The 27,662-nt window shown below is 42.9% G+C and overlaps 2 protein-coding genes across 5 annotated transcripts; one reads left to right on the top strand and one right to left on the bottom strand.

The window, feature by feature from the left end:
- Window positions 1–20: 20 nt before the first annotated feature.
- Window positions 21–19,468, bottom strand: LOC106565706 (zinc finger protein 362). 3 transcript variants are annotated; one of them, XM_014133100.3, is made up of 9 exons: window positions 19,205–19,468; window positions 10,278–10,341; window positions 9,491–9,740; window positions 9,000–9,125; window positions 5,561–5,870; window positions 5,227–5,451; window positions 4,402–4,480; window positions 1,193–1,351; window positions 21–928 (listed from the first exon to the last, which is right to left on the bottom strand). In XM_014133100.3, exons 2-9 carry the CDS (start codon window positions 10,338–10,340, stop codon window positions 809–811), a joined length of 1,332 nt encoding a protein of 443 aa, XP_013988575.1. In that variant the 5' UTR covers window position 10,341; window positions 19,205–19,468; the 3' UTR covers window positions 21–808. The 3 variants fall into 3 exon arrangements, with proteins under 3 accessions (XP_013988575.1, XP_013988577.1, XP_013988578.1); XM_014133102.3 differs by having other exon boundaries at window positions 19,260–19,468; XM_014133103.3 differs by lacking the exon at window positions 19,205–19,468 and adding an exon at window positions 18,484–18,656.
- Window positions 19,469–20,217: 749 nt separating this feature from the next.
- LOC106565707 (uncharacterized) lies at window positions 20,218–27,241 on the top strand. 2 transcript variants are annotated; one of them, XM_014133107.3, is made up of 3 exons: window positions 20,218–20,597; window positions 23,668–23,817; window positions 25,316–27,241. In XM_014133107.3, the coding sequence occupies exons 2-3, from the start codon at window positions 23,670–23,672 to the stop codon at window positions 26,404–26,406; spliced, it is 1,239 nt and encodes a 412-aa protein (XP_013988582.3). In that variant the 5' UTR covers window positions 20,218–20,597; window positions 23,668–23,669; the 3' UTR covers window positions 26,407–27,241. The 2 variants fall into 2 exon arrangements, with proteins under 2 accessions (XP_013988582.3, XP_045547813.2); XM_045691857.2 differs by lacking the exon at window positions 20,218–20,597 and having other exon boundaries at window positions 23,594–23,817.
- Window positions 27,242–27,662: the final 421 nt, after the last annotated feature.

Genomic DNA, 27,662 nt, shown 5'->3' with positions numbered 1-27,662 from the left:
TATTTTAGTGCTCTTCAGGATAGCCTTGAACAGTTTACTTTTTAATACCATGGACAATAACAAGATAAAAAAAATACAACTACAACAATAAAACATAGGTATTGACCCTCCAATTGGAAAGTATTTAGTGTGCATTGTTGTCTAAAAGACATACTTAAATGTGATAAAGCTTACTTGAGAACATTTTCTTTTTAAGTAACAAAATGATGCAAACATTGACATTAGGAGTGGTACAAGAAATGCTTGAATAAATGATTTAGCTATTCATCTTCTTGGCCTGACTAAAAGGAAGACAAAGTTCTCATTGCAAATATACTTTTGCTAAGAGTAAAGGGAGAATAACAATATAAAAATGGTCATTTAATGCTTTATAACACCTAGGGTAAATGTTTTTAGCTGCCTGGAGCAATGCTTTTTATTGTCTTAGCATAGGCCAAAAAGGGTTTTACTCCACCATGAGGCCTGAAAGTGTTGTAAAATCTTTTTTGGATGTCTGAAACATTCCCCAACCACAGATGACGAAATAAAAAATAAAAATAAAAAAAAGAGTCTTGGCACCTTTTGATAAGGTACAAATACAGTCTGGAACATTTTTGGAACCCGCACAGGGGAAAACAAACAAAGGCCAATATTTAGGATTGATTACGCTTAAGTGGAGGGGTGACCTTATACGGGGCTCCTCCATGAGGGTCAGGGGTAGGGTGTCAGGGTGAATTGCTCAGATGAGGGAGATCTGTATGGGGACATTGGGAGACTGTCCTCTGTGGAGAGTGATGGGGGTTCCTCCATGAGGGTCAGGGGTAGGGTGTCAGGGTGAATTGCTCAGATGAGGGAGATCTGTATGGGGACATTGGGAGACTGGAGAGTGATGGCTCACCAGGTGTTCCACCACCGTGTGTTTAGACATGTGCTTCATAAGGTAGGTCTCCTGAAGACAAACAAAGAAGGGTTCAGTCAACACCGAGGCTCAGCAGACAAAGAGGTATACATGCTTCACTAAAGTGACACTGTTGAGTGATGATCTGACAACATTTGTTCTTATTGCCTGAGAATGAGGAAACCAAAAAACGGTCAATTGCAAACAGCGTTGCATGGTTTCTCACATCCTGTGAAAACATCAGCTCATGCTGCACTATAGCCTACTCACTGAGGTGTAGGCTCTGTCACACATGCTGCACTATAGCCTACTCACTGAGGTGTAGGCTCTGCCACACATGCTGCAGCAGTAGGCCTTGGCGTTTTTGATGGCATGCGCAGACAAGTGAATCTGCAATGAGGCTGAGTCCGAGTAGGCACGGTAGCAGTTTGGACACTTGTAGGGCTTGTCTTTGTTGTGCTGTCTCTGGTGAGACTGGGGCAGGGAAAGAGACGGACACAGAGATTATACAATTATTCACAGACCTACAGTACCAGTCAAAAGTTTGAGTAGGTGTGTCCATTCAAGGGGTTTTCTTTATTTTTTACTATTTTCTACACTGTAGAATAATAATGAAGACATCAAAACTATGAAATAACACATGTAATCATGTAGTAACCAAAAAAGTGTTGAACAAATCAAAATATATTTTAGATTTTAGCTTCTTCAAAGTGCCATAATATGAACTTAGCCCTATTTGGTAAAAGACCCATCTTCTGCATACCATCCCTACCTTGTCACAACACAACTGATTGGCTCAAACGCATTAAGGAAAGAATTCCACAAATGTACTTTTAACATACCTGTTAATTGAAATGCATTCCAGGTGACTACCTCATGAAGCTGGTTGAGAGAATGCCAAGAGTGTGCAAAGCTGTCATCAAGTCAAAGAATGGCTACTTTGAAGAATCTCATTGTCATACCCTGATCTGTTTCACCCGTCTTTGTGCTCGTCTCCACGCCGCACCAGATGTCTCCCATCTCCCCTCATTATCACCTGTGTATTTATACCTGCATTTTCTGTTTTGTCTGTTGCCAATTCATCTTGTCCTGTCAAGTCCTACCAGCGTGTTCCCGTGTTTCCTGTGCTCTAGTTTTTCTTAGTCTTCCCAGTTCTGACCTTTCTGCCTGTCCTGACCCTGATCTTGCCCACCGTCCTGTACCTGCCTGACTCTGATTTGTATTACGACCCTTTGCCTGCCTTGACTTACCTTTTGCATGCACCTTGAACTAAACTCAGCAAAACAAGAAACGTCCTCGCACTGTCAACTGCGTTTATTTTCAGCAACCTTAACATGTGTAAATATTTGTATGAACATAACAAGATTCAACAACTGAGACATGAACTGAACAAGTTGCACAGACATGTGACGAACCGAAATGGAATAATGTGTCCCTGAACAAGGGGTGGGGGGTCAAAATCAAAAGTAACAGTCAGTATCTGGTGTGGCCACCAGCTGCATTAAATACTGCAGTGCATCTCCTCCTCATGGACTGCATCAGATTTGCGATTTCTTGCTGTGAGATGTTACTCCACTCTTCCACCAAGACACCTGCAAGTTCCCGGACATTTCTAGGGGGAATGGCCCTAGCCCTCACCCTCCGATCCAACAGGTCCCAGACGTGCTCAATGGGATTGAGATCCAGGCTCTTCACTGGCCATGGCAGAACACTGACATTCCTGTCTTGCAGGAAATCACGCACAGAATGAGCAGTATGGCTGGTGGCATTGTCATGCTGGAGGGTCATGTCAGGATGAGCCTGCAGGAAGGGTATCACATGAGGGAGGAGGATGTCTTCCCTGTAACGCACAGCATTCAGATTGCCTGCAATGGCGCCAAGCTCCGTCCGACGATGCTGGGACACACCGCCCCAGACCAAGACGGACCCTCCACCTCCAAATCGATCCTGCTCCAGAGTACAGGCCTCGGTGTAACACTCATTCCTTCGACGATAAACACAAATCCGGCCATCCCCCCTTGTGAGACAAAACCGCGACTCGTCAGTGAAGAGCACTTTTTGCCAGTCCTGTCTGGTCCAGCGACGGTGGGTTTGTGCCCATAGGCGACGTTGTTGCCGGTGATGTCTGGTGAGGACCTGCCTTACAATAGGCCTACAAGCCCTCAGTCCAGCCTCTCTCAGCCTATTGCGGACAGTCTGAGCACTGATGGAGGGATTGTACATTCCTGATGTAACTCGGGCAGTTGTTGTTGCCATCCTGTACCTGTACCGTAGGTGTGATGTTCGGATGTACCGATCCTGTGCAGGTGTTGTTACATGTGGTCTACCACTGCGAGGACGATCAGCTGTCCGTCCTGTCTCCCTGTAGCGCTGTCTTAGGCATCTCACAGTACGGACATGGCAATTTATTGCCTTGGTCACATCTACAGTCCTCATGCCTCCTTGCAGCATGCCTAAGGCATGTTCACACAGATGAGCAGGGACGCTGGGAATCTTTCTTTTGGTGTTTTTCAGAGTCAGTAGAAAGGCCTCTTTGTGTCCTAAGTTTTCATAACTGTGACCTTAATTTCCTACCGTCTGTAAGCTGTTTGTGTCTTAACGACCCCGCTGCCTCCTCCACCACCAAAGTCCCCATCAGCCTGGTGTTGAGGTTGAGAAACTTGAAGAAAGAACTGAATGACATCCGTTTTGAGTTTATGCCTGGAAGAGACTCAGCTGATGGAGTGTCTCAGGAGTTATTGTGCGTTACAGGGAAGACATCCTCCTCCCTCATGTGATACCCTTCCTACAGGTGTATGTTCATTAACTGTTCATTGAACAAGCATGGGAAACAGTGTTTAAACCCTTTACAATGAAGATCTGTGAAGTTATTTGGATTTTTACGAATTATCTTTAAAAGACAGGGTCCTGAAAAAGGGATGTTTATTTTTTTGCTGAGTTTATAGTACTAGTCTCAGAACTTATTATCTGCCTATTGTCTGCATCTGGGTCTTAACCTGAGCAATGATAAATATAAAATAGATTTTGATTTGTTTAACACTTTTTTGGTTACTACATACTACGTGTTATTTCATAGTTTTGACATCTTCACTATTATTCTACAATGTATAAAATAGTCAAAATAAAGAAACACTGGAATGAGTAGGTATCCAAACGTTTGACTGGAACTGTATTTGTCTAGACATTCAGGGTGGGGAAACACTTCCTGTCAAACCAGGCCATCATCTGACCAAAATGGAGGAAAATCATGCTGAATATGTAATGTTCAAAATCTAAAACATACTACAGTAAAAATACAATTATTTACAAAGGTTGTCAATAATTTCAGGTATAATAGCATGTGTGTGAAATATGAGGAATGAATAGCATTGTTGTCTTTGACTGTGGATTTGATATGTTATGTGCTCCTCTACTGTTAAACCAATTGTGACAAAGTTGAAACTTTTTATGCCAACCACAGCGGTAAAGAACCCAGCATCAATGCTTCAAAACTAGAACCTGAGCATGAGTTTAACTGAAAATACCTGCAGATTGGAGAGCTGGGTGAAGGCTTTTTCACAACCTGGATGGGCACATTTATAGGGCCGATCCCCAGTGTGAATTCTGTAAAAGATATAGTGTGTATATATAGTAAATGAGGCTGCAGCATCCGGCACACATGTCGACATAGGGCAGTAGGCCGGATTTGAATCTCTCTCGCTCTCGCTCTCGCTCTCTCTCTCGAAATATAGAAAAAAAGGCATCTATAAAGGTAAGTCATTAACACCAGGGTAAAAACATAACACATGAAGGGGTTCTTGGAAAGATACATCACTTCCTTTTTGATATAATCTATAAAGGCAAATAACACTAGGGTAAATAAACGTAGGACTAGATTCAATCAGATCAAGCCATTAACCGGCCGTAGCTGATGATTTGGCGTGTCGGAGCTGTCAAAATCGGTGAGTCCCACTCACGTTTGTTCAGAATGAGAAAGTGTAGGCAATATAGAAATAAAGATGTTCCAATTGAAAATCATTAAAGAAAACAATGATGGTTTCTATCAGCCTTATAGGTGTAGATTACAACTCACATTCCTGTGCCATCTTATAATCAAGACTGCATAGGATTTATCTTCATGCGACTCAGTGCATGACAGTTCTAACACAGTTCCACCTCTGACACCGCCAAAACAACTGCAGGTAGATAGAATCTATCCCTTCAAGCGTTAGGGTTCTGGGAAAGATACATCACCACACTATACGACTTATTTTCCTTTTTGGTGTTCCTGGTAGAGCACCTATACAGATCTTTATAGAGTACATGAAAACACTATCAAACTTGTGATCAAATAAGTCCATAGATTTGACCTGGTGTGCTGCTGCAGGTGGGAGAGCTGGCGGAAGCATTTCTCACAGTAAGAGCAGTGATAAGGTTTGACGCCCAGGTGTATGCGGAGGTGCTGGCCCAGGTAGGATGCGTTGGCGAAAGATTTGGAGCAGTGGGGACACTTATGCGGCTTGACCTCTGTGTGGGACTTGGAGTGGATCTGCATGTCTGACTTGGAGAAGAAGGTCAGTGGGCACAATTTACACCTGTGCAAACACACACGCAAAAGACACGGTAAGCAATCAATATGACAGTAAGACATTTGGAGTGAAATCAACATGTAGCAGTCTATAAAAGTGTAATGTGTGCTCATGCCTGTAGCATTTTCCCTCTTTGGGGATGATGGTGTGGCAGGATTGGTTGTTGCCTGAAGCGAGGATTGGGTAAGGCACCACCAACAGAGGGCCACCACTGTTCTCGGCTTTTATCTTCTTACGCCCTCGCCCCAGCAGTCCAGCAAGGCCCCCGTTACTTTTGATTTGCTCCATCCCAGGGCCACTGGCCAAGCTGGAGAGGACATGATGAGGCGAGAGGGCTCCGCCTAGCCGGCTCTGGCTGTTGGAGGTGGGTGTGGTCAGAGTGACGGAGGTGTTATGGTTGCCAGTTCGAGAGGAAAGTGCCAGACCTGGCAAGTCGAGGTGAAAATGACTTACAAACTAGATTTAACAGAAAACTGTAATGCAAGACTGAATATATACACTATATATACACAAAGGTATGCGGACACCCCTTCAAATTAGTATATTCAGCTATTTCAGCCACACCAGTTGCTGACAGGTGTATAAAATTGAGCACACAGCCATGCTATTTCCATGGACAAACATTGGAAGTATGTTGGCCTTACTGAAGAGCTCAGTAACTTTCAATGGGGCACCGTCATAGGATGCCACCTTTCCAACAAGTCAGTTCGTCAAATTTCTGCCCTGCTAGAGCTGCCTCTGTCAACTGTAAGTGCTGTTATTGTGAAGTGGAAACGTCTAACAGCAACAACAGCTCAGCCGCGAAGTGGTAAACTACACAAGCTCACAGAAGGGAACTGCCGAGTGCTGAAGCGCATATCAATTGTCTGTCCTCGGTTCCAAAACTCACTACCGAGTTCCAAACTGCCTCTGGAAGCAATGTCAGCACAAGAACTGTTCGTTGGGAGCTTCATGTAATGTGTTTCCGTGGCAGAGCAGCTGCACACAAGCCTAAGATCAACAATGCGCAATGCCAAGCGTCGGCTGGAGTGGTGTAAAGCTCGCCGCCATTGGACTCTGGAGTAGTGTAAATGCATTCTCTGGAGTGATGAATCACGCTTCACCATCTGGCAGTCAGACGGACGAATCTGGGTTTGGCGGATGCCAGGAGAACGCTACCTGCCCCAATGCATAGTGCCAACTGTAACGTTTGGTGGAGGAGCAATAATGGTCTGGGGCTGTTTTCATGGTTTGGGCTAGGCCCCTTAGTTCCAGTGAAGGGAAATCTTAATGCTACAGCATACAATGGCCAAGTTAACAAACAGATCACTGACCATTTTGAATCCCACCGTACCTTCTCCGCTGTGCAATCCGGTTTCCGAGCTGGTCAGGGGTGCACGTCAGCCACACTCAAGGTACTAAACGATATCATAACCGCCATCGATAAAAGACAGTATTGTGCAGCCGTCTTCATCGACCTGGCCAAGGCTTTCGACTCTGTCAATCACTGCATTCTTATCGGCAGACTCAACAGCCTTGGTTTCTCAAATGACTGCCTCGCCTGGTTCACCAACTACTTCTCAGAGTTTAGTGTGTCAAATCGGAGGGCCTGTTGTCCGGACCTCTGGCAGTCTCTATGGGGGTACCACAGGGTTTAATTCTCGGGCCGACTCATTTCTCTGTATATATCAACGATGTCGCTCTTGCTGCGGGTGATTCCTTGATCCAACTCTACGGCGACGACACCATTCTGTAAACATCTGGCCCTTCTTTGGACACTGTTAACAAACCTCCAAACGAGCTTCAATGCCATACAACACTCCTTCTGTGGCCTCCAACTGCTCTTAAATGCTAGTAAAACTAAATGCATGCTCTTCAACCGATCGCTGCCCGCACCCGCCCGCCCGACTAGCATCACTTCTCTGGACGGTTCTGACTTAGAATATGTGGACAACTAAAAATGCCTAGGTGTCTGGCTGGACTGTAAACTCTCCTTCCAAACTCATATTAAGCATCTCCAATCCAAAATGAAATCTAGAATCGGCCTCCTTCACTCATGCTGCCAAACATGGCCTTGTAAAACAGACTATCCTACCGATCCTCGACTTCGGCGATATCATTTACAAAATAGCCTCCAACACTCTACTCAACAAACTGGATGCAGTTTATCACAGTGCCATCTGTTTTGTCACCAAAGCCCCATATATCACCCACCACTGCGACCTGTATGCTCTCGTCGGCTGGCCCTCGCTTCATACTTGTCGCCAAACCCACTGGCTACAGGTTATCTACAAGTCTCTGCTAGGTAAAGCTCCACCTTATCTCAGCTCACTGGTCACCATAACAACACCCACCCGTAGCACAAGCTCCAGCAGGTATATCGCACTGGCCATCTCCAAAGCCAACACCCACTTTGGCTGCCTTTCCTTCCAGTTCTCTGCTGCAAATGACTGGAACGAATTGCAAAAATCGTTGAAGTTGGAGACATATCTCCCTCACTAACTTTAAGCATCAGCTATCTGAGCAGCTTACCAATTGCTGCATCTGTAAATAGCCCACCCAACTACCTACCTCATCCCCATATTGTTTTTACTATTTTTGCACACCAGTATTTCCACTTGCACATCTATCACTCCAGTGTTTATTTGCTAAATTGTAATTACTTTGCTACTATGGCCTATTTATTGCCTTACCTCTTTACTCCATTTGCACACACTGTATATAGAGTTTTATATTGTGTTATAGACTGTACTTTTGTTTATCCCACGTGTAACTCTGTTTTTTGTTGCACAGCTTTGCTTTATCTTGGCCAGGTCGCTGTTGTAAATGAGAACTTGTTCTCAACTGGCCTACCTGGTTAAATAAATAAATAAATAACAATGACATAGTAGATGATTCTGTGCTTCCAACGTTGTGGCAACAGTTTGGGGAAGGCTCTTTCCTGTTTCAGCATGTCAATGCCCCCGTGCACAAAGTGCGGCCCATACAGAAATGGTTTGTCGAGATCGGTGTGGGAAAAACTGACTGACCTGCACAGAGCCCTGACCTCAACCCCATCGAACACCTTTAGGATGAATTGGAACACTGACTGCGAGCCAGGCCTAATCACCCAACATCAGTGCCCAACTTCACTAATGCTCTTTTGGCTGAATGGAAGCAAGTCCCCGCAGAAATGTACCAACATAATTTGGAAAGCCTTCCCAGAGGAGTGGAGGCTGTTTTTATAGCAGCAAAGGGGGGCCAACTCCATATTAATGCCCATGATTCTTGAACGTTCGACCAGCAGGTGTCCACATACCTTTTTAATTACACAGACTTTTTCAGAGACAATGCTGAAAATGATTTATTGACATGTTCCCTTTTAGTTAGTCGCTCAACATTGGAATACTCTTTGTGCCTACTCCTTGGCTGAAGTAGTTTGAAATCACACCGATATGCCAAAAGTCATGTCACATTTTGAGAGGCCTGGATTAGTCTACAAGCCAACAGTACAGGATTCTGGAAAAAGGCTGTGGAAGTCTGCCTCCTTTCCATGTATGTGCCAGGAAGCACAAATGTCAAAACAATGTCATTACCTGATAGGTGATTCGTTCTAGAGGGTTGGTCAATGATTTGACGCAAATGCCAGTCTTCCCACAATCCTCTTGCTTTTAGAGCCGTCTTATCGTCCAGATTCACATTTTCATCACCAAGAATACGTCCTGTTAGAGATGTGCAGAAAATGCACAGAATTTACCAGAAATGCTTTTACAGGAAATATAAAGCCTTGGCTCATAAGACTCAATAACAATTTTCCTTATCTATCCATCCATCGAGGATAGAAAAATATAAGTATTACAATAGACAATTTACAAAAAGTGACGGGATGTGTGCCAATCATTTGATGAGACTGAGGAGGATGGGAGGGAGAGTGATCGCATGACATGCAGTAGAGATGCATTCTGATATGAACCACCTCTGAGAATGGGTGAATTTCTTGCACATCTCTAACTGAGTGAGAGGTGGTAGTCAATGGTGGTCAATGACAATGGAGTCTGGCCTGGAGAGGTGGGTGCGGTCAGGGTACCTGCGACTGAGCTGGAGGCCGTCCGGGTGTGCAGGGCAATGTCTGGCTGGGACGAGCTGTGGACATGGAGACATTGTTGCATCTGCTGCAGTTTCTGAACTGACATCTGGACTTGCTGCCCACCTGTCTGTGTAGGATTCCCCAGTAGTTGCCGTTGGGAGGGAACTGTGGAAGGCGGCAGGTGGGGTGGTCTGATCTTCTCAGCCATCAGCTGTTCCTTGATCTTGTTGATCAACACAATATTATCCATCTGACAGCAGGTAGACAACACAGAGACGAGAGAACAGTCAGTTAAATCTGACATTCTCATTTTGGAAAATACTGACTGTGACCAAAGTTATCCTACTTATGCTTGCCAGTCAATTTTGGGACTATAATTTATGTTTATGACTGCTATGGCCACATAGGCCGTTCACAACCAGACAAGTTGGTTTTTCGGTTCAGTTCCTCTAACATCTTTGAGTGGGCTTACAATTGTGCTGCTTTGGCTCCCTCCAATGGACTCAAAGGGAAATAACTCAAACAATGTAACCTAAGTACATTTACAATAATTTATGTACTCCCTTCAGGTGATCTGTAAAAATAGTGTGTACTTTACATGGAAATGTGCATGACAATCAAGCAGGCAAAATACCTCTCATTGCTCATGGGTCTCAATGTTACACTGCCTAGAATAATAATTTAAAATCTTCCCAATCTACTGCCCACTGTCATCTTCTTCATCCTCTTGTATACTAACAATCCTGTTGTTGAATGTTAGAGGGTAAAGTCTACAGTTAGTACTCACCTGCCCAGGCATGGTGGGGGTTGGAGGCCAGAAGTAGGGATTATTAAAACGAGGTTCAGCCATTCTATGAAAAACAAACCAAATAAAAAATTATATTCTGCACAAAAACATGAAATGTTTTTATTGTGCAGTGAAATGTGTGGTTTTACAAGGTCAGTCGTAGTAGTACGGCGCCCCTTGAGCAAATGAGGGCTAAGTGCCTTGCTCAAGGGCACCGACAGATTTTTCACTTTGTCCGCTCGGGTATTCAAACTAGCGACGTTTCGGTTATTGGCCCACCGCTAGGCTACCTGCCGCTAAGCTTCCTGCCACTAGACTACCTGCCACTAGCCTGCCGCTAGCCTGCCGCTAAGCTACCTGCCACTAGCTTGCCGCTAGGATACCTGCCGCTAGCCTGCCGCTAAGCTACCTGCCACTAGGCTACTTGCCGCTAGCCTGCCGCTAAGCTACCTGCCGCCAAGCTACCTGCCACTCTGCAATAACATAGTTTATTCAGCATCATACAATTAATGCAAATGTTTTCAGCTTTGAGTTTATAAATAGTTTATAAATCTCCAATAGACTTATAGTTAATGCTTGCCATTTATCCACATGCCAAATACTGAGCTTATGTTTGTAATTGTATTGTATTCTAGCCTCACGATTTCAAAGTAAATGGAACTACTTTCTAACTTCCCATTCTCTTCCTTCACCATATCCATGACAAAAGTTTGTTTCCACATGCACTGTAGCTAAGTATAGAACTTCCTCCTCACACTGTTCTGAGTCACAACTTTCTAAAGTTGCCCACAGACAGCTGAAAAGTTGCAGAGGATTCAATTCAGCAAGAAATTATTCAAAGAGAAAGCTTGTGAGTCACAGGGAACGTCTCCTAGGAATGGAAATACCCAGGAGGCCTTTATTCTCCCTCTGTCAGCTCGTCAGCAGGGTCTTTAACCACCACACTGAATGATGAGCATCTCCCCGAAGAAAACACAATCACATAACAAGATAGGCTATAGCTTGTTAAGGAACACTTGAAAGCTGCTATCTGAGAAAGCAGAAATGTTTATTATAATACAGAGACAGTAAGCAGCTCAGAGCTGAACTTCTACTGTCCATCCACCTCTATGTCAACCCAACCATGGGGTCATCAGCTAGCCTCATGGGGAACAGGATAAGCACTTTGTCTCTCTCCTCCAAATACATCAAGAACAGGACATGAATGATATCTCAAATGACGACAGGTCAGCCAAAGAAATTAGTTTGCTTTATGACAGCCAGCATACGTGATGGGAGGCCCGAGTCTAGATGGAGTCAGACAGGTTGCATAATATGTTTTTCATACAGTCTTATGAGCTAGTCCAAAAACTACACTGCTCAAAACATTAAAGGGAACATTTAAACAACACAATGTAACTCCAAGTCAATCACACTTCTGTGAAATCAAACTGTCCACTTAGGAACCTCTTCAGCATCTGATCCCGTTAGCGGGATCAAAATCCAGCGAAAAATCATATCGCCAATTAGCATTAAAAAAATATCATAATTTTTTTGTAAAACATTTTTTTTTTTTTTTTTTTTTTTATAGATACACCTCTCCTGAATCGACCCACGTCGTCCGATTTCAAAAAGGTTTTACAGGAAAAGCAAATCATTAGATTATATTAGATGAGTCCATCGTAAAAAGCAGCTTCATAGCCATTTTCCGACCAACCACTTGCATCACATATAATCAATAAACAGCTAAATGCAGCACTAACCTTTTACAAACTTCATCAGATGGCACCCCTAGGACATCATGTTATACAATGCATGCATTCTTTTGTTCAATAAAGGTCATATTTATATATAAAAACAGCATTTTACATCTCTGTCTGACGTTGACTACCTAATTTCCCCTCAAAAGCGTCCCGGTAAACAATGCTACATTTCAATAAATTGCTATACTATAACGATTTTTTAAATGTATATTGTCAATCTAACATTTATAGATGAATATCTCTTGAGAACACCCGTCATACCAGATTTTAAATTAACTTTACTGGGTAATCACACTTTGCGATAAAAGGAGATGCGATACTCAGAAAATGAGCTAATATACAGAGCTCGGCGCCATCTTGGACGCAACAGCATGAACCATCTCATCTTCTATAATATTGTCAATAATCGCCTACCTTTAGTTGTCTTCATCAGAAAGCATCCCAGGTCCACAACAGATGTATTTTCGGTCAAAAAGTCCATACTTCACGTTCCATTAGCCTGATGTTGGTAGCGCGTCCTATGGCTCTCTCCAAGCGCAGCTCTGAAGTTCATAATAAAAGCAATCCTCGCGCATGTAGGTTCGTTCAAACATGTCAAACGTTGTATAAAATAAATCTTCAGGGCCTCTAACACCAAGAGAGCCAATAAGATTCGAGGGGGATGATGTCATGGCCTTTAAAACCGTTTCCAAAGGTGGGGGCAGACATGGCCGCCGGCGTCATAATGGTGATGGCCCATCCCCTGTGACCAATTTCAAACTCGTGTCATTCACTGAGTTTTGACTCTATAAGGCTCAAACCACTGTGAAAGGACTGGCGACATCTAGTGGAAGCAATAGGAAGTGCTCACTGAACCATGGTTAACGGTGTGATTAATAAGGAAAGATGAGAAGTCAAGTCCACAATTCAGAATTCCACTTCTTGTTTCAATCGGTCTCGGGGTTTTGACTGCCATTTGAGTTCTGTTATACTCACAGACACCATTCAAACAGTTTTAGAAACTTTAGAGTGTTTTCTATCCATATATAATAAGTATATGCATGCCCTATCTTCTGAGTTTGATTAGTAGGCCGTTGAAAATGGGAACGATTTTTTTTCAAAATGCGCTGTGGCGCCCCCTATCCTAGGGTATCCTCAAGAGGCTTTAGGAAGCAACACTGATTGACAATAAATTTCACATGCTGTTGTGCAAATGGAATAGACAACAGGTGGAAATTATAGGCAATTAGCAAGACACCCCCAATAAAGGAGTGGTTCTGCAGGTGGGGACCACAGACCACTTCTCAGTTCCTATGCTTCCTGGCTGATGTTTTGGTCACTTTTGAATGCTGGCGGTGCTTTCACTCTAGTGGTAGCATGAGACGGAGTCTACAACCCACACAAGTGGCTCAGGTAGCGCAGCTCATCCAGGATGGCACATCAATGCGAGCTGTGGAAAGAAGGTTTGCTGTGTCTGTCAGCGTAGTGTCCAGAGCATGGAGGTGCTACCAGGAGACAGGCCAGTACATCAGGAGATGTGGAGGAGGCCGTAGGAGGGCAACAACCCAGCAGCAGGACCGCTACCTCCGCCTTTGTGCAAGGAGGAGCAGGAGAAGCACTGCCAGAGCCCTGCAAAATGACCTTCAGCAGGCCACAAATGTGCATGTGTCTGCTCAAACGGTCAGAAACAGACTCCATGAGGGTGGTATGAGGGCCCGACGTCCACAGGTGGGGGTTGTGCTTACAGCCCAATACAGTGCAGGACGTTTGGCATTTGCCAGAGAACACCAAGATTGGCAAATTCGCCACTGGCGCCCTGTGCTCTTCACAGATGAAAGGAGGTTCACACAGAGCACGTGACAGACGTGACAGAGTCTGGAGATGCCGTGGAGAACGTTCTGCTGCCTGCAATATCCTCCAGCATGACCGGTTTGGCGGTGGGTCAGTCATGGTGTGGGGTGGCATTTCTTTGGGGGGCTGCAGAGCCCTCCGTGCTCGCCAGAGGTAGCCTGACTGCCATTAGGTACCGAGATGAGATCCTCAGACCCCTTGTGAGACCATATGCTGGTGCGGTTGGCCCTGGGTTCCTCCTAATGCAAGACAATGCTAGACCTCATGTGGCTGGAGTGTGTCAGCAGTTCCTGCAAGAGGAAGGCATTGATGCTATGGAGTGACCCGCCTGTTCCCCAGACCTGAATCCAATTGAGCACATCTGGGACATCATGTCTCGCTCCATCCACCAACGCCACGTTGCAGCACAGACTGTCCAGGAGTTGGCGGATGCTTTAGTCCAGGTCTGGGAGGAGATCCCTCAGGAGACCATCCGCCACCTCATCAGGAGCATGCCCAGGCGTTGTAGGGAGGTCATACAGGCACGTGGAGGCCACACACACACTACTGAGCCTCATTTTGACTTGTTTTAATGACATTACATCAAAGTTGGATCAGCCTGTAGTGTGGTTTTCCACTTTAATTTTGAGTGTGACTCCAAATCCAGACCTCCATAGGTTGATAAATTGGATTTCCATTGATTATTTGTGTGATTTTGTTGTCAGCACATTCAACTATGTAAATAAAAAAGTATTTAATAAGACTTTTTCTTTCATTCAGATCTAGGATGTGTTGTTTAAGTGTTCCCTTTATTTTTTTGAGCAGTATATATAGAGGCATATTGGCAGTTTCCTATAACATTTTGTGATTGAAGATAGAATTGCATAAATAGTTGAGGTGTTTGAAAAAGATATGGTCTTTCTGTAGCCTAGTGTCTATGAGAATGTCGATATTTTCACAGGGGACAAAATATCCCCCATCCCCGCTTCCTGATGTTCCATTTAGAGTCTGTCATTGATTTTCATTCCAATATCTCTACAGTGGGGAGAACAAGTATTTGATACACTGCTGATTTTGCAGGTTTTCCTACTTACAAAGCATGTAGAGGTCTGTAATTTTTATCATAGGTACACTTCAACTGTGAGAGACGGAATCTAAAACAAAAATCCAGAAAATCACATTGTATGATTTTTAAGTAATTAATTTGCATTTTATTGCATGACATAAGTATTTAATACATCAGAAAAGCAGAACTTAATATTTGGTACAGAAACCTTTGTTTGCAATTACAGAGATCATACGTTTCCTGTAGTTCTTGACCAGGTTTGCACACACTGCAACAGGGATTTTGGCTCACTCCTCCATACAGACCTTCTGCAGATCCTTCAGGTTTCGGGGCTGTCGCTGGGCAATATGGACTTTCAGCTCCCTCCAAAGATTTTCTATTGGGTTCAGGTCTGGAGACTGGCTAGGCCACTCCAGGACCTTGAGATGCTTCTTACGGAGCCACTCCTTAGTTGCCCTGGCTGTGTGTTTCGGGTCATTATCATGCTGGAAGACCCAGCCACGACCCATCTTCAATGCTCTTACTGAGGGAAGGAGGTTGTTGGCCAAGATCTCGCGATACATTGCCCCATCCATCCTCCCCTCAATACGGTGCAGTCATCCTGTCCCCTTTGCAGAAAAGCATCCCCAAAGAATGATGTTTCCACCTCCATGCTTCACGGTTGGGATGGTGTTCTTGGGGTTGTACTCATCCTTCTTCTTCCTCCAAACACGGCGAGTGGAGTTTAGACCAAAAAGCTCTATTTTTGTCTCATCAGACCACATGACCTTCTCCCATTCCTCCTCTGGATCATCCAGATGGTCATTGGCAAACTTCAGACGGGCCTGGACATGCGCTGGCTTGAGCAGAGGGACCTTGCGTGCACTGCAGGATTTTAATCCATGACGGCGTAGTGTGTTACTAATGGTTTTCTTTGAGACTGTGGTCCCAGCTCTCTTCAGGTCATTGACCAGGTCCTGCCGTGTAATTCTGGGCTGATCCCTCACCTTCCTCATGATCATTGATGCCCCACGAGGTGAGATCTTGCATGGAGCCCCAGACCGAGGGTGATTGACCGTCATCTTGAACTTCTTCCATTTTCTAATAATTGCACCAACAGTTGTTGCCTTCTCACCAAGCTGCTTGCCTATTGTCCTGTAGCTCATCCCAGCCTTGTGCAGGTCTACAATTTTATCCCTGATGTCCTTACACAGCTCTCTGGTCTTGGCCATTGTGGAGAGGTTGGAGTCTGTTTGATTGAGTGTGTGGACAGGTGTCTTTTATACAGGTAACGAGTTCAAACAGGTGCAGTTAATACAGGTAATGAGTGGAGAACAGGAGGGCTTCTTAAAGAAAAACTAACAGGTCTGTGAGAGCCGGAATTCTTACTGGTTGGTAGGTGATCAAATACTTATGTCATGCAATAAAATGCATATTAATTACTTAAAAATCATAAAATGTGATTTTCTGGATTTTTGTTTTAGATTCCGTCTCTCACAGTTGAAGTGTACCTATGATAAAAATTACAGAACTCCACATGCTTTGTAAGTAGGAAAACCTGCAAAATCGGCAGTGTATCAAATACTTGTTCTCCCCACTGTATATGCAAAAGTCCAATTTGGAACTATTTGGGGGAAAGAGCATTCCTCCTCTTTGTGCCATGGTAGAGCCTGCTGCTCACTCATAGCTGTCTGAGATCTGTGGAGGTCTTTCTTTCCATTGCTTCTTTTTTCAAGCCTTATGAATTCTTTCATGACATATTGCGTGCTTTGGCACAGACCACCATTCTGATGTCTGTTTGACTTAGCAGCAGCGTTGCACAGTCCATTTGCATGAGCCAAAAGAAACAAATGATATGTCCAAGCGTATGAACCTAAACCAAGAAAATATTTCCCTAATGATGCCGACGGGTGTCCATTTCACTTCCTAGAGTTACTCTGAGTCTCCTGGGCTTCAGCTGAATATAAACTTGAGTTGATTATCTCCACCATATGACAGCTCAGTCTTTGATATGCCATGTTTGACGTTGGTGATGACAACCAGCCATCTTCTCCGGCGACAGAGAGTAGTGTCAAACTATATTAAAGTAGAGAGTCCTTTGTCCATTTCAAATACACAAAGTGTAGAGCATCATGCCTGATGGTGACTGTATTGGGATTCTTCTCAGCCATTCTTTTGTAAACCATTGGCTCAATGGACATCCAGCCTACAACAGGCATAACTGCTATATTCAACTATCTGATCAGACTGGGAAAAAAATCAGTCTTTGCCATGGCTACCCCTTGAAGACTGTATACTGTATTATCATGGTATTACCAACATATTGTAACTTGACTTTGTCTATATCAGTTCCTCTTATGTACAGTATGATGGTTGATCCCGTCATTGGACACTAAACTGACTTTCTGAGGTTATTTCAGGGATAACAGGGACATGGTGGAGAACTGAGCCCTGAATCTAATCCAGATGCAAGATCTATAAAAAGTAGTCAGTCCCTAGAATGTCCTGGGGTCCTACTGTGTATGCAATCTAAAGTTCAAACCAATTACCATTAGCAAGAGAGTAAGATTTCATCCAATTGATTATCTTAACTATTCCAGGTAACTAAACCTGCAGAGAGGATAGGTGATTACGAGTGTTTTTCAGATGGTAGTTTGCCAATCTGATATACTATGTTTGTAATTGATACTCAGCTGGAGTAAAATCCAACATAGCCCCATACTGTGGGAACCCAGGATCAATGTTGGGAAATTAAACACTTCAATCCTGTTATTGACTGAGCCACTCGAAGATATGCCTATCATCAAGGTGTGGAACAACAAAATGTTAACAACAATGGAGCAAATGTATCCCATAACCTTCTCACATGCAAATATCACTTGATTTCTATTATGTATAAGTAGTTCTTAAATTGCCATTCAAATAGAGCAATATTACTTTTTCTTTTGTTCGAAGTCTCATAACTATTCATACAGACCGTGGTTCAACATTTTTTTTTACAGTATGCAATGTTGAAACATTTCAATTGTATTGAGGAAGCAATGTCTTCAATTGAAACATTACAATATTTTGCATAGGTGAAATAGCCACGGTGGATCAGTTTATAAACTATTTGAGTCATAGCAGAAATGGCTGCATGCTGAAAACATCTGGTGAGATTGAAAAACGCCGTCTGAAATAAATGTGTCTATAATAAACCCGCAACACTGATGAAATCAATCTGAATGAATCGTTGTGTGACGCAGTAAAACCGCAAATACTCCTGTTTCGCACTCAACATTTTGTCTATTGCTGTCTAGACAGTCAGATGAACTAAGAAAACTATTCGACCACTGTAGCCTATATAAACGTATAGGGCTGGTCGTGTTTTTAAGGACATTAAAAAGAATAGGCTGCAGGCTATTAATCTTCAGGCAATTAGCGGCAAATTAGTAAATAAATCGTGCAACATTAGACCAACATCACATTTGCAGTAAAATAATATAGGCTATTATTTGCTCTATAAATCATTTTCTCAAAAACAAAGTGATCTATTACTAGGATATAACAAGGGATGACAAATCACTTGAGGATGGTCCAGACTTGTAGACTAAAACAAAAGTTACTTAACTTGTCCTTTATTCTATCGGTAAATCAGCTTTATTTCCAGATGTAAAAAAAATACCTTTAGAACCTAAGATGCAAACACATAAAAACATCCAATAAGGTGCATTTTGACTGCAGAGCAACTCCAATCCCCCCTAGCTGGTGCCTCGCTCCAATGCCTCTCCCACATTCTCAGACAGTTTTATTAAAACATTTCAGACAAAAGGAAAACAAAAATGGCAGCCTGTCTTATTTTTGTAAGGTCGGGACGCCATATTCTGCAGATCCCACATTTACAGATCCCACATTTAAAAACGAGACGAGTCTCGATGCATGCAAATTTGTCATCCGTTTATTTGTATTAAGTGTTCGAATGATTGTTTACTTAGATGTACAGGTTTGAATAGCCCGGCTCGAGGAATAAAAAAAATAAGACACTTCCCACAAAGCATGCATTGCAAAATGCAATGCGTTATGGTAACTGCTCCCTATCCAAATCCACAATTTATTCCCGAAGTAACAAGCATAACTGCATTTCATCTGCCGCATTCTTTGTGCTACATTCACAATTGAACTAGAATGTTGCCATTTTCAAAAATGGATTGGTAATACACTAGTATTATTTTTTGTTGTAACTTTTTGACGACTCAAATGGTAGCAATAACTGCTTTCAAAACAGCATTGAGGCAGCCGAACGTTTTTAGAATGCCACGCAGAATATAATCGGGAAACAAATGTATACAAACCTGACACCTCGATTGTAGATTTTATTATATTTGATTAAAGGTTATTTTTGCTTGCCTTCAGTCGGAGTTACTTCAGACCTTCCGGGTCGTCATCTGTTCACTTCTGGGTGCTGCAAGCTAGGAATTGCTTTCACTGAAGCGGTCCGTTTTAAGCAGATTTTCAGAAATAGGCCTACAAAAGTACAAATATAGATATGTTAATTTTGAATATTTACGCGATATAAACGTGGTTCAGCAGATTATGCGTAATTGTAGTGACATATTTGACAAGCCTTTGGTGTGGCAGGAAGTCAACTGTCTGTACCATAATTTCAAGGCACAGATTTACAGTATGTGATCAGGAGTGGAAAGAAAGAAGCGGCATTTAATGGATACAATTAAATAATTCTCAACAAACAATGCCCATCATGCTCTGAATTCTCGCAGATGTATACATTGTAAATTGTACAGGTCCGCTCTTTGAAGGCACGGGTCAGGGGGTTCGCATATCGTATTGGTCTTTGTGACTGGAAATCAAAATCAGTCATTGGAGGTTTCAGGTAGCAAACATCCTCATTGCTTGACGCTCAGTGTTTTTTATCTCTCATCAATAGGCTACTTCTCAAATGTAAAGGATTTGAGGATAAGTGTTGAAAATGGGGGTCTCTGTTATACTGTTCATATTACCCCTATAGCACAGAGTAGCCTATTTGGTGTTTTACCCTGAAACAATAATAATTATACCATGATAATGTATTTTTAAAATGTTGAACAGGCCTAAATATATAATAAGTATTATACCATGATATTACTATTCATTTCTGTGCTGTAATCACTTTTTCTGGTCAACCATACATTTTGCCATTTTTCATTCCATAAACTCCCTAAAGCTGGTCAAGCACAAGATATGGTAGACTAACTCTTAAAACTATATTTTCCAACTAACACTGGGGGCTATAGAGATGTAGGGTAACCTGAATCCTCTGTGCATGCTTCAGTAAGAGATGGCAGCACTGCACTATTAGATAAGAGTATCTGAGTGATGAACTTCTGATACAGACAGTAGTCTACTATCAATGGCAATGTTGCCCAACAACAAGTTGTCATTTCCAAACAGAACACATCCATCTATAAAGGATGCCAGTTGACACTAGACAAACAGATGCAGAGACGCACAAACCCACAGAAATAAAGGCCCCCCATTACAGAAGTTGTCCAACTGGTTTCCCTGTGCAAACATTGCCACACCCTCTATCTAAATGCACACATGCCCCCAAACTTACCCAGGCCAGATGAGGAGAGAGTGCCTGAAAACATCCCATGGGGGGAGGGGGGAGGGGAGGTGTACAGGAAGGATGAGAGCTGTTTGGCTCACACCGACGTGCTGTACTGCTGGAGGCTCTTGTGTGCACAGGTAAGACTCTAACTCAAACCTCAAACTTCACAACTATTTAACATAAACTCACTCCTTGATTGAAATGGTCTCATTGACCAACCACCTCTATGCAATGCCGTGGGCTGTAAATTAGATCTGTTCTGTTGTTATCAGGATTTACAGTAGGGCGGTGGAGGCTTGAGTGTTAGTTTGCATGAAGACAGAAACTGGCAGTGAAGCATAACTCCAAACAAGTCCGACATGAGAGAGGAGCGCCAGTTGGTGTGCAAGAGTTCTCATGACATTTGCATGGTGGATGATAATGCTTTAAGTTTGTTTCTCAAAAGTTGAAAGGCTAACAAAATACCCCAAAAATCATACACTGATCTAATATCTCTCTATTGACATTCCATTGAGAATGCCATGATCCAATGCTAATGTACACAAAGAGATATATTGATAAACATCATTTAGATATTACTATTTTAAAAATATTGCTTGCATAATACAGCAAATCTGCTACAGTATTTCACATGATGGGCCTTGAGTTAGTTTAAAGGCCCAGTGCAGTCAAAATTCAAATTTCCTGTGTTTTGTATCATATTGTAGTACAACAGCTGATGAAACTAACACTGTAAAAGTGTGAAAAAATGGATTAGTATTATTTTCTGATAGTTGCTCGTTGAAAAATACAATCTACTAATCAGCAGGTTTTGCATGAGTGGAGTTTTGGCTTGCCTGGTTGCATCACCAGGTAGTATCAGTTTTAATAGACCAATAACAAAGAAAGTTCCAAACCTCTGCCAATAAAAGCTAGTTTTCAGTTTTCCTCTCCCCTCCCCTCGAAACTGCCGCGCAGCCTCTCCGGGACTGCACTCAGAAATATTAGCCCACAGAGAGAAGATCGAGATTGAACTTCACTCAACTTTCTAGAGGAGTGGTCGATCGCGATCCACTGGTGATCTCGAAGGCATTCCTAGTCGATCCTCAAACATTTCTGTGAAAAACTCAGCGATAAAGCATTGTGTCCCTATTTATTTGTATTCGTTTCGGGCTGTTGGTGGTAGGTGCACCCGATTCAGCTGCGGTGCGCGCCGGGTAGACGAACTGTTGCTATTTTGAACCGTTTCATGTGTCTGAAGTTACAAAAATGCCTTCCCGGCGGGCCCAGAGAGCAAATCAAGTGCACTATAGGGTTACGGATGGCCAATCGCATTGCTCAGACGACTGTGCCTGCAGTAACGTAGCAGACAACATACCGAAACAAAACGAACTATTCAAGAGATTTTGTTGTAGGAAGAACGCATCGGAGTATGATTCTATTGCATTGACACCAGTGGGGGCTGCTGAGGGGAGGACGGCTCATAATAATGGCTGGAACGTAGCAAATGGAATTTGCATCAAACAAGGGTTTGATGTATTTGATACCATTCCACTAGTACTGCTCCAGCCATTACCACGAGCCAATCCTCCCCAATTAAGGTGCCACCAACCTCCTGTGATTGACACACTAATCAGCCCATACTCTAGACAAACTGGTGCGGCATAACCAATCAGAGCTGCAGTAGGCTTATATGCAAACTATTGCCATATATGGATCTGTGACGTTTACTTTGAACTGGACTTTTTCTTTTACAGTATGAGCGGTCATGAGTAGATGCGCTTGTTTTGAGATCAAAGCGAGAGCTGCATGTAGTCACGTGAGCACATTTTGTTCATATCTTTTGCTAGTTAGTGAGTTATTAGACCAGTTATAGATAATTTGTAGCCAGCAATAGGGGAGTAATTGCTTCCTACAAGAGCACAACATGTGTACACTTCTAGACATATTTTAAAAGCGAGTCAGGTGAAAAGCTTTTTTTGTCTTAAAGGGGCAGTGTTGTACTTTGAGACAGGCTTGAATAAGCTAAATAGCCAACAGGCAGAGGGTAGCATAATTTGTCTGATTCTCAGTAACAGTGAGTAATAATGGATTTAATTTTGTAAAGTGGTTTCTTGCATCAAACAACACAACATTTTCAGTCAAGTGGATAAACAGGTTAATGTCAAGCCCTGCATGTGTTTTTTTCTCTCTCAAGTCTCATGGAATGTACAGGAGGCATACATTGAACACCACACATTGGCTGCTACTGTAGGCTGAATGATAGAACAGCCGCTGTATGTCCATGTTAAAATGTTATGGGATGTATTTTCTCAATTGTTTTTGATGGTAGGCCTACTACATTATGATCAAATAGCCACAGTAGCCTACATGGCCACTTAAAACTGTAACTTAAATGTTCACAATGTTCAAGGTTGCGCTCAGCAGAACTCAACATTTGCCCAGTTATAAACATTTTGAGGGAAAATTGCACCTGTCTAAATTCTTGCTTGAGAAATAGTTTTTTTGCAAAAAAAATGTTTTGTTTATTTTTGACCATTTTAATGGAAAACTAACTTAAGTACTAAATTGTTACCCAGATATGATTTAATATTGAGATAAAAACAGCTGCAATCAGTCAGGAAGTTAAAGCTTGGTCGCAAATGGGTCATCCAAATTGACAAGGACCCCAAGCATACTTCCAACATTGTGGCAAAATGGCTTAAGGACAACAAAGTCAAGGTATTGGAGTGGCCATCACAAAGCCCTGACCTCAATCCCATAGACAATTTGTGGGCAGAACTGAAAAAGCATATGCGAGCAAGGCCTACAAACCTGACTCAGTTACACCAGCTCTGTCAGGAGGAATGGGCCAAAATTTCCCCCAACTTATTGTGGGAAGCTTGTGGAAGGCTACCCGAAACGTTTGACCCAAGTGTATGTAAACTTCTGACCCACTGGGAATGTGATGAAAGAAATAAAAGCTGAAATACATCATTCTCTCTACTATTATTCTGACATTTCACATTCTTAAAATAAAGTGGTGATCCTAACTGACCTAAAACAGGGATTTTCACTGAGATTAAATGTCAGGAATTGTGAAAAAAATGAGTTTAAATGTATTTTGCTAAGGAGTATGTAAACTTCCGACTTCAACTGTATGTTCCAAGCGGAAGAGTCAGTAATAATCCATTCATAATCCAATAATGGTTTGTAATATAGTCCTCTGTCTGTGTTGTTTTGTCTTAGCCATGGATGGTGTGTTAGAGGGAGCAGCTGTGGTGTGTGTGTGTAAACTGGCCTGCAGTCTTCTCTTCCTGCCCATGGTCACTGCTTCTCTCAGTGCAGTCAGCTTCTGCTGCAACTGCCTGCTGCTCTTCACAGACCTCATAGTCACAAGTAAGTGTCCATCTCTAACCCTATTTTTGCTGTGTGCATCAGAGCTACAACTACCTGTTAATCCTTGCAATAGGAATTTCCAGTTGAACAAAAAGGAGAGCAGACTTTGTGTCAATCAAAAAACAATGGGTCGTTCCATGAATAGAGTACATTTTGTGTCCCTTTGATATTTTAAGTAGAAATTGTGCACCAATATTGAATTTTAAAAGCCTCTTATATTAAATGAAGTGCCCTTTAATATAGACCACATGGAACATTCAATAAATCAGATTTTAAATATTAATAAAAACTTGCTAGAATCAGTATTTTGACATGCCCCTCATGTTTTTCTGACTTCTAGAAAGGTTTTAACCCACTTAACCCCAAAATGTCCAAGTTTTTACTATCATTGTAAAGCCCTAGTTATGTTATTGCTTTTACGAAGTCATTTCTAAAGATCATTATTTAATTTGTGAGAAGTGATACATTTATGTCCCTCATTCTAACGTCAACTCTCGTTTTAATATGGTGAAGTTGTTCCTTTTGAAAATATAGTTTTTAAAGAAACATTGATCAGATAGTGTAAAAGCAGGTGAGCTGGTTCTTGTGTTTTGTGGTGGAAAACTGAGTGGGTTGACCATAACACGTCAACCCTGTTATCCATAGATAGACGGGCTAGAAATATTTTAACAATCATTTTTTTGGGTGAAGCTTGCATTCAATTTCTCCATCTGTTGCACACAACAAGCTTCAATTCTCCCTGTCAAGGGGATTTATGGCTGATTTAAGATGAAAACCTCAACCCTGTTACTTAAATGGCACCAAGCTGGTATATTACAAGTTGCAAAAGGGCACAGAAGCACCCTGCGTACCCAGCACAGAAGCACCCTGCGTACCCAGCACAGAAGCAGAGAAAATGCCATTGGAAATAGGCCCTTTGTAGGAAGTGAAAACAAAAGGCAGTGAGTGACCTTGTCAGTTGTTACAGAATCACACAGTGTTCACAGGATGTCATCAATACAACAGTGAATAATCAGTGTCCTCGGTCCTTGTACATCCAGTCTGCGGTCAACTGCTATCAACAGATATGAGAATAATCCATAAGATTCAGGATGAAGTCTAGTGGCCATCAACCAGCACCTTGACTGTCACAAACACTGGAAGTCATGTATTACAGAAAGGGCAAATGTATTAACATGCTAAACATTCTGTTAATCACTCTAACTAAATATGAACTTTTGATCTTACATTTCCCCATTACACTCCTATAGTGTCCTGTGTGACTCAGTTGGTAGAGCATGGTGCTTGCAACGCCAGGGTCGTGGGTTCACTTCCCACAGGGGATCAGTACGAAAAAGTATGAAAATGTATGCACTCACTACTGTAAGGTGCTCAGGATAAGAGTGTCTGCTAAATTACTTAAATGTAAAATATCTATAGGCTATTTCAGTGTCCTAATGCTGCCAGTCCCATCCTCCACATTTCTCCATTTGATTGATTGGTCTTTGTTGTCCCCCAGCCTTCCTGGTTGTCCTCTGGTTTACAGAGCCCTGGCTACCTCCATTTTCCATGTCCACTGATGTCATCGCCCTGCGCTTCCTGCTCTTCCTCAGCTACATCTACTGGGCAGTGCTGCTGATGACCACACCTCTGGTTGCTGTGGAGACCGCCATGAGGTTGCAGTGGCCTCAAGTCTATGGTGGCGGAGCAGTGGACGGAGTAGTGGACAATCCTGCACCTCACGGCGGTGTGACACTGGAGGTAGAGAACTGGCAGAGCAGGGACACAGACACCCAGAGAGGAGGGCGAGGGGACCAGGACCAGGGAAGTTGTCTGTCCCATATCCTTGGCTTCTTCTGCTGTCTGCTGGTGTGGGCCGTCTGTGGCATCTGTGGGGGTCAGGGCTGGAGACTGGAGGTGCCGTGGGTCGAGGTCTGCCTGGAGAGGACCAGCTCCCTCACTCTGTGTCTCCCTAGCCTCCCCAACACCGTCCTGCTTGCTCTGGGTGAGCCCAGCTGGGGCCTGGCCACTGTGACCTTGGCTCTCCTGCTGGTGCTGACGGTGGGCTGGGGCTTTCTCAGACGACCCCTGGCCCACACAGAGACGGACCCACACACACCCACAACCACACAGACACACAAGGAGGAACATGGTACTGACATTCAACTACCTGTTCAAACACTCCCTGCACCACGCAAGGCTATGAAACCTGTGATGTCAGTGGCGTCAGCCCCACGGTTTGTTGACACAGAGACAACATGGTCCAGATGCTCCGTTCACAGCCCATGTTCTGGGAACAACATGCAGCTGTCACTGGGTCACTATGGAAATGCTGTCCTCTTATCCCTGGAGTTTTTGTCAGCAGACAGACTAGAGGGACACAAAGAGAAAAAAGGACTAGGAGACATACCTCTCACTGGTATTGTGGAGGAACACACAGACAGGAGCCAGCATGGGCTCGGGCGATTTCCCTGCCTGGGGGTGAATATAATGACAGGGTTAATGTGTCTGCTCACTGTCTGTGTGTTACCTCTAAACCTCAGTGTGAACATCCTACTAATCAGGCACACAGAGACAATGCTGGAGTGGAGTTTGAAGATCTTAATGTAGTTGATCATGTAAATTCAATCATTAAGGAGGTCTGAAAGGCTTGCTCACTTTATCGTCATCCACTAAGCATAATATATCGTATTGTTTCTTCTCTATGGGATAGTTGGTAGCTATTTTCAAACCATTTTCTCCTAGCAGGAGGGTCTCGATGCCAGTTGCTCCCCCACAGGGCTGACAACCTGCCATCATATCATCTGGCGAGACTATCCCCAAAACTATTTTAACACATTTTCATATTGCACTTTGTCTCTGTTGTTCATTCAGTTAGCTTGTCCTCGATTGAACTGGCTGCACCCAAAGAAGCCAAACAGAGGGGTCTCTCAGTCAATGTAACACCAGCAGAAAGTCAGTGTACTGGACAATAAACCTGGATGGTGATAGTGTTAGATACTGAGGTGTGGCTTGGGAATGGCAACTCAATATTATATACACTGACTGAATATACACAGAGTATTCCAAACATTATTTCATAGTTTTGGATTGACTGACCTTCATGTCTTAAAGTAATGATGGACTGTGGTTTCTCTTTGCTTATTTGAGCTGTTCTTGCCATAATATGGACATAGCCCTATTTGGTAAAAGACCATCTTCTGTATACCAACCCTACCTTGTCACAACACAACTGATTGGCTCAAACACATTAAGGAAAGAAATTCAACAAATGAACTTTTAACAAGGCACACCTGTTAATTGAAATGTATTCCAGGTGACTACCTCATGAAGCTGGTTGAGAGAATGCCAAGAGTGTGCAAAGCTGTCATCAAGGCAAAGGGTGGCTACTTTGAAGAATCTACAATGTAGAAAATAGTACAAATAAAGAAAAACCCTTGAATGAGTAGGTGTGTCCAAACTTTTGACTGCTACTGTGTGTGTAATATAATACATAAATATATAATTATTATACTGTACTTGTGAGTGTGTGTGGCTCTGACATACTGTGAAGAACAGGGGAGCTACTGTTAACACAGGGCAGTTTGACTCAAGAATTCAGTGATTATTTTCCTTTCTACACTAGCTAACAGAATATCAATACTGTGTCATAAATTACATATTGAAATGAATGTCAAATCAAAAAGCTTATATGGACAATGAAGTTCACAGAATGAAGTAAGGTATTACAGGTGGGAAATGCAGCTTTCATTTGACAGTACGCCAACTTCCATGATAATGTGGAAATGCACAACACTGCTATTAGGGATGTTATTGACATATACTTCTCTGGGTGGTTCATCCTCAATACACTGCCTTCTCAAAAG

This window comes from Salmo salar, chromosome 12 (genome assembly GCF_965601325.2).
Source record: "Salmo salar chromosome 12, fSalSal1, whole genome shotgun sequence".
NCBI classification, from domain to species: domain Eukaryota; kingdom Metazoa; phylum Chordata; class Actinopteri; order Salmoniformes; family Salmonidae; genus Salmo; species Salmo salar.
This window is presented reverse-complemented; position numbering and strand designations above follow the sequence as displayed.

What these genes read in the sequence shown, in the direction of transcription:
- LOC106565706 (XM_014133100.3), bottom strand. Translation starts at nt 10,340, where the DNA reads ATGGCTGAACCTCGTTTTAATAATCCCTACTTCTGGCCTCCAACCCCC. An exon ending in GGCCTCCAGCTCAGTCGCAG is followed by an intron (nt 9,126 to 9,490) that starts GTACCCTGACCG and finishes CATCTCTAACAG; the next exon opens with GACGTATTCTTGGTGATGAA. An exon ending in CACCTGCAGCAGCACACCAG is followed by an intron (nt 4,481 to 5,226) that starts GTCAAATCTATG and finishes TATCTTTTACAG; the next exon opens with AATTCACACTGGGGATCGGC.
- LOC106565707 (XM_045691857.2), top strand. Translation starts at nt 23,625, where the DNA reads ATGGTTTGTAATATAGTCCTCTGTCTGTGTTGTTTTGTCTTAGCCATG. An exon ending in CACAGACCTCATAGTCACAA is followed by an intron (nt 23,818 to 25,315) that starts GTAAGTGTCCAT and finishes GTTGTCCCCCAG; the next exon opens with CCTTCCTGGTTGTCCTCTGG.